The following is a 10,290-nucleotide window of genomic DNA, read 5'->3' as shown; positions in this document are numbered from 1 at the left end:
CCGCCTGCTAAGCTGGCAGCTGTTTCCGAGGATGCTAATCCGACGGCTAAAGCATCCTGCAGTCAGGTCAGGATGACGGCATCACCACTTCCCTGTCAATGAGAGCTATCTCAACAGAGGCATCACTAGCCTCCTGATGGACTAAAGTGGGTGGGAGGGGTGGGAGAGCAGGTTAGAGACTAAGAGTCATCTTTCATTATATCGACTGATTTACCCCATATGGCCAATGGAAAACCAATGGAGGCAGATTGAATGGTCATTGACTTTATGATACGATGATTCAAAAATACTGTATTATTTGTCTCATCTTACAGTATGTACGGGTGTAACTAGATGGATTCTCCTCTAAATTGGGGATATATGTCATTTTAATCTTCAAATTATTATTTCATGGATTTAATTCCACGGATTAGTCCCTTTTTAAATTCATAACCCTGGCAACCCTTAAATGATATATGGGCCATTGTGGGGTCTAATAAACAAAGTGCAAAGGTATGCGATTATATCACTGAAGGGTTCAACTGCAGATGAAGACACCACTCATTTGTGCATCATGAGCAATCAGTGCATTTTATTTTCCATCACAGTACAAAAATAAATTAAAGTAAGCAGAAACAAACTGGAAAAGGTTCAATTACAGCAAAGGTTTTTTCAAATAACTAGTAGCCTATCAGTGTAGAGTATCCTCTTTTTCCACTTCCTATTGGTTATAAGAAAACAAACTTCACACATTCTTCTGTACAAATAAACACACACACACACACACACACACACACACACACTCGCCACACATGCAGTCAATGAAATACCCTTTTGAAGTTCTTTAACACTTTCTTTTTTGTTCTACAAAGTACGTAACAAGATACAGAAAAAGTCAACAGAAATGTTCTAACTATCATGTCTTTTTTCTCTCTTTTTGTAAGGTTTTTCAAGTCTTTTTCAAACACCTACTCAGTGATACAATTGAAAAAAATGGCACATTTTAGTGAGTTGGAGCGAGAGGATCAAGATTCCCCTGCTTTTGACCCTTGACCCCATATACCCTGCCTTTTCCCCAGAGCAGTAGCCTGTCAAGTGCATGTCCCCCCCTATTGCACTACACAACACCCAACAACCCATTTCATTTCATCTCCCCATGACAAGGAACAATGCCATGGTACTGCTCCACAACATGTACACTTGCACCATTCATTTTTCTCTTTGACTCCAACTGATACAGCAGAGGAGAGAAATGATCATATCAACCAACAGTCCCTAAGAACAACCTTCATCACATGAGAAAAGAGAATAGCCTTTTTTTCAGCATATTTCTTCTTTTTTTAACCACAACAAAAAATAATTGTCTGCATATGACTGTCGACCATTTCGCATTTCCAGAAAGAAATTTGAGAAACAACTATGAAACAAAGCATGCATCATTTCTCACTGTTGAGATGATGAAAAGCGGGCATATACTCTTGTTATCATAATTATTTTTTATTTTTTTCTTTCCCCCCCCAAGGTCCAGTTTAGTGTATGTATACTATTGACAACTTACTCCTGTTAAATTGTGGATTCAATTCCACTTCTCTCTCTCAACATTTACTGTCATGGTGTTCCTATTGCCCTCTATGCTCGTCCATTTCTCAGAGTGGCTTCAGCTGATTGAAAACCTGATTATCTCCATGGAGGTCAACTTGGATATAACCTACTGTTTAACCTAATCTCATCTCTTCCCCAGCTGAATAAATTGTTGTCTTAGATTTGATTAATATTGGCATTGAGAGATTATTCCAGGGGAGGCTACCTGTCATATTCTCTGTGACTGAGTGAAATGGCCTGCCATTGACTAATGGTTATGTTGCTTTTTTGATATGTGGAGCTGGATGGTGTGTTGGGTTTGGGATTGCTCTGTGTCTAGGGTTCTAGGGTCTTTGTCTTTACTCAAGGTCTCTCTGATGTGGTAGTTACTTTGGCGATGGTCAGACTTTTTTTATTGGTTTTTAATCTAGGGTCAATCTATAGCTTATTCCCTGCAACATTCATTTGCAACAACCATTTGATCTTCATTCCCACCAAGGTAAGCTCACCAGTTACTCACAAAACCCACTTTCACATCCGGTTCTTTTAAACAGACCAATTTATCATTCATGATCTTTTGAATACATGGGATGTGCCAAAATAACCAACTGAGTTTCAATTAGTTATAAGATGGAAATCCACCCAATCGCTCAACATGTGGATGTGTTTTCAGACCTACAGGATTTTCATCAAAGATATGGCACTAGCTAAACATTTGTTCAAGTTAAATGTCTTGTAGCAAAATAAGGACCTTCATTCCAAAGTGTTTTTAGATACAACCTTTAGACAAAAATACACAAGTATTCCTTGGTAAACAAAGCCTATTTTAGCAAGCATAGCTAAATAAACTAGTTATGACTTTTCTCACAGCATTCTCTAATGCAGATGCAGTTGGTTTAATTACCGTTCAAATGGAAAGAAAGTAATTATTGTCGTCAGAAATTCAATAAAAATTGCATGACACACATGCATTAGTTTATTGTTTAAGTAAAAATTAAAAACTTTTTAAGAAAATCAATAAATAAACCACCCTGGGCTTGAGCATTTGAAGAGTAAAACATTTTTTTTCTGAGATGAAAATAAAGTAGGTCTTAACATGAAGTGTGATAATCAGGCCTTGTGTTTGATGTTGTATGTCCTATTGTCTTGTTGTAAAAAAAGCCCACAATGCAATTCAAGCCTGTTGTCAAGTCCTTCTGAACCGATCTTTCTCCACCAAACCCCTCTAGCCAAGTCAAACAATAAAGCCACAACAACATGAATCCAGCATCCATGCCCCCACTTTTCCATTCAGATCAGATACTGTTTGCACCGCAGCAGAACTGTCGAGTCCATATCCTTCCTTGCAGTGGGGGTACATGGGTTTTAACTTCAGTCTAAAGAGCCAGCGTTGCAGCTTGTCTGTTGATGTGAACACTAGCCCAGTCACGCAAGGGCCCTTGACCATCCCGTTGTAGGCAGTGCATCTCAGACAGTCAGAACATACAGCAAGTAGTTGGTAGGGTGCTGCAGCCTCAGTGCTCTCCACATTCATAGCTGTAGATGTGTTCCTTTTCTATTTTTTCCCCCATTTGTCGGTTTTGTATTTTTAAAATGTATTTATACATGTGCGTAAGCAGAGAATGTACCAGAGTCTGGCATTTTTGTTAGGTGTCAAAAGTGAAGTGAAAATGCAATTCTCTTTCCTTCGAAAAATATTAGTTTGGTCTTCAGAAAACTTGAGATAAATAAGAATTTTACCATAAAATGTTAGATTTTTTTCAGCAAACTGCGTTCCATTGTCCCTCTGTATGTTGTACCGTTAAGCTCTCAAACATGCTTATAATCTAAAACGTTTTGGCTAGATCTGAGCCAAATTAACCCTAAAAATGAATCTCTTCCCCTCAAAACTTCCCCTCTCCACTCCCTACTCCCTCAACCAATCTCCCATTTTGAAATACTAAACTGCTGTAGGCCCCTCTCCCCTGGTTTCCCTCCCCTTCCCTGAGCCCCAGGACCCTCACCGGTCCAGACCAATGAGCAAGCGGCTCCTCTCCTCCTCCTTCTGGCTTTCGTTCTTTAGGTCGGCAAACACCTGGGTGAAATAGTGCGGGTCCGAGTTGATCTGGAGCATCTTAGCGCTCATCAGGTTGATTATGGACAGGCAGCGGTCCCAGAACGTCTCCTTGGAGCTCTCCACCAGGAAGGGCTTGAGCGGGTAGGAGATTTCATTGCCCATGTATGAGTAGGACAGGTAGAGGCAGGTGAGCAGCACGGCCTGCAACTCGTGCTCATTGGCCACCTCGGAGGAGACCACGTCGCGGCACAGCATGTAGACAAACACCACGTTGGCCGGGGTGATGAACCCCTGATCTTGCCAACCCTGAAGAAGCAGCGAGCGGTCCACGCTCCGCAGCCACAGCACCGGGTCAGTGGGGGGCAGGTGTTTCAGTCGGTAGCAGCGCCGGCACAGGAACTCACCCAGGCAGCGCAGGAGCTCGCTGGTGGAGGCCTGGACGATCACCCTCTTGGGCGTGCCGGGGGCTGCATTAGAGTTGGTCAGGGGGGCCTTCTTGACTGACAAGGCGGCATTGTTGGAGCTCTTGACGAGGGCCGGGGTGCTCTGGTCCTGAGCGAAGGTGGACAGGTTGGCGCAGGACTGAGACTTCTTCAGGTTCTCGTTGTTGAAATGGGTCACATTGTTCTGGTATGTAGCGTTGGGCTGCACCTTCTTTGAGCTTTTTTTCTTGGCCGAAACAGCCACGATCCGCTTCCATGGCAGAACGTTGATGAGCGAGTGACGCTTCAGGTTCTTGTCTTTGGCGTTCTTGCTGTTCTGAACGGCCGCGTAGTGGCCCACTGTGGCTGGCCCATCTTCGCAGAGGGCCGCCTTCCTGTAGCTGGGCGAGAGCGACAGCACGGTTCCCATGGTGACTGAGTACCAATATCCAGGGGCGTTAGCCTCTCTAGGTTAGTGGATGACCGACCAAAGAGAATGGCAGGGGAGGTCCTGAGGATCTCAATGCTTCTGAGCTGGGAGACCCTGGCTACAAGCGTCAGTTCCTTTCAGGCATCTAATGCCACAGTAGGTCCTTGTCGTCCTGACAGGAAGGTACGTACTGGATGGATCAGGAGTCGGTCAGAGCAGATTCTCTCTTTCCACTTGGCTCTCCTTCTCAGCTAGGTCAAAAGTGCCTGTGGAAAACAAAATGGTTCAATGTTAACAAAAATTAAATGCATGTCTACAGTAGCTATTAGCTATATTTTACCACTCATTGCGTGTTCATAAATGTGAGCAATATACAATGTATTTGATGTTGAGAATGAAATAGGCCTATCTTGATTGTGATAATTAAATAAATGCAAAGATATTTCCTAATTGAAAATAATTATGGATTATTTGGCTGCAAGCATTGTTTGGCTACATTCTGTTTTGGCTGCTGTCCAAGGTCCTGAAATCACCTGTCTCTGTCCTTATAAAAGGAGCATGTCATAAGTGATGCTGTGAAGGCTATTGTGTTGAGATATCTTGGTTGGCTCTAATTCACAGGAATTTCCATAACATTCAGATATGCTTTCATAAGCATGGACCCCCTCCCAGGCAAACCGGCAACCCAGGGACCCCCATAATAGGTTAGCAAAAAAAATAAGTAATCCACATTTTTAAAATGAATAGATTTGGTAAACATATGTTTTGACCTACCCACATTATAATTGGAAGAGGAAGTGTAAAACTCTCAATTCCTTTTAGCTAGAAAGTTAACTCCAAACCCTTTCACTCAAAGCAGCTGTTTAGCTGGTTTTAAACAAAGGTTAGCCATGTGTTGGCAAATTGTATGTCCAAGTCAAGAAAGCTTACCAGCGGCACATGCCGCACTGAGGGCGGTCATGCACCTATTATTTTAGCGGGAGCACAAAGTAGGTGAGGATGGAGAGGGGGTGATTGGAGAATTCAGATTTCTTTTAAACAACTGAAACATTTTTCCTGCAATCTGGAGCCATAATAATTATGTATAATTCTAGTGATTTAGTAATTAATTTTACATCTGAACATTTTAAAAACAGGACATATGAGGGGGCATGTGCCCCCTATGGGCATGACACCTCTGGCACTGGAAGCCTAATCGCTGGTGCTTTTTCAAAGCCTATGTCAGATACTCTAGTAAGTGAAATTTCCTCAATAATAGGATTTGAGAAATAAAGAAATCATCAGAAACAAAATATTTTACTATTTTCTACTGTAGATGTAATTCAAAATTCGTTTTATGTTGTTGATAGAGATATTCATAAAAACAATGACCCTTAGGGGGCAGCGGGCCCTCAGTGGAATACGCCTGGTGTATACAGTAGATTTTATATCGACAAGTGCTCGGTGGTCCAATTTGAATGATCTAATTAAGCTGTATTATTTTTTACTTGATAAATGAAAAACAGACGGGTGAATCTAGGCATATACCAGGGAATGTTATGGTGCCTTCAAAGCACTCAGCAGTTCTGACAGCAAATAACAACAAGTTGGATTAGCAACTACACTACATGCTTGTCGAATATCCGCATGGTAAACCAAAGTAAACACATCGGAAGGGCCACTATTCCTTTAATTTACAAAAAATCAAACAGCCGTCCAATTTACTCAACTTTCATATTGATCAACACGTCCAATTCCTCTTGAATTATACATGGGCATGGTTTAATTCGATCGAAGCCTAACGAATGATGGATGTATCCATGCTCATACAGTAGTACCGTTTTAAAATGGAAGCCTGAAATGTAAACACCTTTATGTGAAGGTCACATTTGCTATAGCCTACGAAATCATTGAGAATTGAAAACTGTTTGTAAAATTATAAACAAATTATTGCTATGCACTGTTTAACTTTTGCATCTATTGGCTAGCCTAATAATAATAGTATATTGTTGAGGAGTCATGTGCGTTGAGAAACATTAACGAGATAAGATTAAGCCATAACCAAAACAACAAAAAAGTGATTGCGACTCAAAGATTTTAAGTTGATTTCAAGCACGCTATTCGATTTGTCAGAAAATCCCATATGTTTGGCTATTTTACTTGTTAATTGAAATATAAAGACCGTTCGTCTAGCTGCAAGCTTTGGTTTCAAGGCTGTTACATGTGGTTGTGTAGATCGGCTGCTGTCCATGGTTCTGAAATCGACAGTCCGCGTCCTAATAAAGGCGCAAACTCGACGCTGAGTAATATGGAATTCCAATAAACCCTTTTGACATGACTCCTCATTATGGTGCATATGGGTAGCTTCCTGCCAAAAAAATATAGGATACCTCAAAATCTATCAGTTTAGCCTATTGTCCCAAGTGATGTTGCCTATTCTCACATATTGATGTTTACCATTTATAATTCAGTATGTTATCCTTCGAAATAGGCTACAATATTAGACAAATTATACAATCATTACTTACAGTGTGATATTTGTCCTCAAGTAAATGAAAAAAATAATGGCACTGCAGTGATGGCTTCTTAAACAGTAGCAGTCAATTCATTTGATATTGTGCACATCAAGGTGAAACCTCAAACCATCTTGGAAAATGCAGATAAAAAAACAGTACAATCCAAGGAAAGAAAAGGCATTAATCAAGCAAAAGCATCGCACGCCTTGACATATCCTAGTTATCGCCCGTCTCTGGTGCGCAGCCGATGGTAGGCAACTGTGGAATGGATGCTGATATGAAGATGTGTTGTTGGTCCTCACCGCGAGATGCGCTTTCAAGGGTTGCAGTGCACTCCCACTGGCTCCCTGGTGTAAAAAGGGAGAAAGGCAGTGGTCGAGCTCTGTCCGTGGTGCTGTAATGCTGAATGGATTTTAGCATGTATCCCAACTGTTTTAATTAAACAAGAAAAGTAGCCAATAAATAAATATCCACAGTTATGAAAGATATTTTTATTTATCAATAACCTACATTTCAGATCACATCTAGGCTGTCAAAATGAGTTGCTTAAATCTAAATGTAGGGATAGCCATGATAGAATTAAAATATGCACCATCCTGTTTTTAAGTGTCCAACTTATCATTGTTCAGACCTAGTAAGGGTATATTAACCTCCTTTTCACTTTTTCTTCCATGAACAGACCACTTTGAATTAAATGGTGTAGGCTCAGTGGTGTAGTGGTGCCTGGAGAAGGGGGTGTACTCCAAAGTTGCCAAAAAATTCTCAAATGGCCCACCCCGCAAAGGAAAGGCGCCCTGTGTGAAAAATAATTTGAGAATAGTGACATACACTCTGAAGTTGGTCTTTCACAGTCAGGCCAACCGACGCTGTACTGGGTATGTGCTAATAGTAGGCAGTGTCAGAAATTCAGTTTTTCCAGATTTTCACTCTAAGTCACACTTTTGTAATAGAAAAACCTATATTTTTCCTGTTGTTTGAAACCTGTACATTTTACTTCATATTATAATGAAGCCACCTAGTAAAATACTACTTGAGTAAAAGTAAAAAAGTATTTGGTTTTAAATATACTTAAGTATCAAAAGTAAATGTAATTGCTAAAAAAATACTTAAGTGTGAAAAGTAAAATAATTTCAAATTCCTTTTTATTGAATCATTTACAGTATTTAACTAGGCTAGTCAAATTCTTATCTACCAAAAGGCAAAAGTCCTCCTGCGGGGATGGGGGCCTATATTATAAATATAGGACAACACACATCACGACAACACCACAAAGAGAGAATAAAGAAAACATAGCAAGGCAGCAACACAACATGACCACAACATGGTAGCAGCACAAAACATAGTACAAACATTATTTGGCACAGACAACCGCACAAAGGGCAAGAAGGTAGAGACAACAATAAATCATGTAAAGCAGCCACAACTGTCAGTAAGAGTGTCCATGATTGAGTCTTTGAATGAAGAGATGGAGATAAAACGGTCCAGTTTGAGTGTTTGTTGCAGCTCGTTCCAGTTGCTAGCTGCAGCGAACTGAAAAGAGGAGCAACCCAGGGAAGTGTGTCCTTTGGGGACCTTTAACAGAATGTGACTGGCAGAACGGGTGTTGTATGTGGAGGAGGAGGGCTGCAGTAGATTTCTCAGATAAGGGGGAGTGAGGCCTAAGAGGGTTTTTATAAATAAGCATCAACCAGTGGGGTCTTGCGATGGGTATACAGAAATGACCAGTTTACAGAGGAGTATAGAGTGCAGTGATGTGTTCTAAAAGAAGCGTTAGTGGCAAACCTGATCGCCGAATGTTAAAGAATATCTAGCCGCTTGAGAGCACCCTTACCCGCCAATCTATAGATTATGTCTGCGTAATCTAGCATGGGTAGGATGGTCATCTGAATCAGGTTTAGTTTGGCAGAGGGGGTGAACGAGGTGCGATTACAATAGAGGAAACAAAGTCTAGATTTAACTTTAGCCTGCAGATTTGATATGTGCTGAGAGAAGGACAGTGTATCATCTAGCCATACTCCCAAGTACTTATGAGGTGACTATCTCAAGCCCTAAACCCTCAGAGGTAGTAATCACACCTGTGGGGGAGGGGCATTCTTCTTACCAAACCACTTAACCTTGTTCTGAACACCTCCAAGGTAAAGGTTAGAGAAAGCTTTTTGGACACCAAGAAAGCTTTGCTGTAGAGTTTAACACAAAATCCAGGAGGGGCCAGCAGACTATCATCTGCATATAAATGGATGAGAGCTTCCTACTGCCTGAACTATGTTGTTAATGTAAATTGAGAATAACATGGGGCTCCGGATCCAGCCTTGGGGTACTCCCTTGGTGACAGGCAGTGGCTGATACAGCAGATTTTCTGACTTTATACACTGCACTCTTTGAGAGGTAGTTAGCAAACCAGTTCAAAGACCCCTCAGAGACACCAATTTTACTTAGCCGGCCCACACGAATGGAATGGTCTACAGTATCAAAAGCTTTGGCCAAGTCAATAAAAATAGCAGCACAACATTGCTTAGAATCAAGGGCAATGGCAACATCGTTGAGGACCTATAAGGTTGCAGTGACACATCCATTACCTGAGCAGAAACCAGATTGCATACCAGAGAAAATACTATAGACATCAAGACAGCCAGTCAGTTGATTATCAAGTGTTGGAAAAACTTGTCAAACAAGGCAAAATAAAAATAGGCCTATAAAAGTTAGGATCAGCTTGATCTCCCCCTTTAAATAAAGGATGAACCGTGGCTGCCTTCCAAGCAATGGGAACCTCCACAAAAAGGAGAGACAGGTTAAAAATGGTTGAAGATAGGCTTGGCAATGATAGGGGCAGCAACCTTAAAGAAGAAAGAGTCTAAACCATCTGACCCAGATGTTTTTTTGGGGTCAAGTTTCAGGAGCTCCTTTAGCACCTCAGACTCAGTTCCTGTCTGCAGGTAGAAACTTTGTAGCAGGGCAGGGGGAAAAGTGGGAGAAGCATCGGGGATAGTCGCATTAGAAGGGGTGGGAGATGAGGAAATTTTGGACGGGCAAGAAGGCAGGCTGAGTCAAATAGGAATCCTGACTTAACGAAGTGGTGATTAAAGAGCTCAGCCATGTGCTTCTTGTCAGTAACAACCACATCAAATTAAGGGAAATAGGCAGCTGTGAAGAGGGTTATTCTCCAAGACTTTAACCGTTTTCCAGAAGTTCTTGGGGTTAGACCTAGAGAGAGAGAACTACTCCTTAAAGTAACTAACTTTGGCCTTCATGATAGCCTGGGTGCACATATTTCTCATTTACCTAAACGAGAGCCAGTCAGCCTGAGTATGTGTGTGCTGAGCCTTTCGC

The 10,290-nt window shown here is 41.4% G+C and overlaps 1 protein-coding gene across 1 annotated transcript; it reads right to left on the bottom strand.

The window, feature by feature from the left end:
- Nucleotides 1-3,555: 3,555 nt before the first annotated feature.
- Nucleotides 3,556-7,255, bottom strand: LOC135525209 (cyclin-dependent kinase 5 activator 1-like). Its single transcript, XM_064952940.1, has 2 exons — nucleotides 6,976-7,255; nucleotides 3,556-4,734 (listed from the first exon to the last, which is right to left on the bottom strand). Exon 2 carries the CDS (start codon nucleotides 4,466-4,468, stop codon nucleotides 3,560-3,562), a length of 909 nt encoding a protein of 302 aa, XP_064809012.1. The 5' UTR covers nucleotides 4,469-4,734; nucleotides 6,976-7,255; the 3' UTR covers nucleotides 3,556-3,559.
- Between the last annotated feature and the right edge of the window lie 3,035 nt (nucleotides 7,256-10,290).

Source organism: Oncorhynchus masou, chromosome 31 (assembly GCF_036934945.1).
Source record: "Oncorhynchus masou masou isolate Uvic2021 chromosome 31, UVic_Omas_1.1, whole genome shotgun sequence".
Classification (NCBI taxonomy): domain Eukaryota; kingdom Metazoa; phylum Chordata; class Actinopteri; order Salmoniformes; family Salmonidae; genus Oncorhynchus; species Oncorhynchus masou.
Note: the sequence above shows the minus strand (reverse complement) of the source record. Positions and strands in the feature narration are given on the sequence as shown.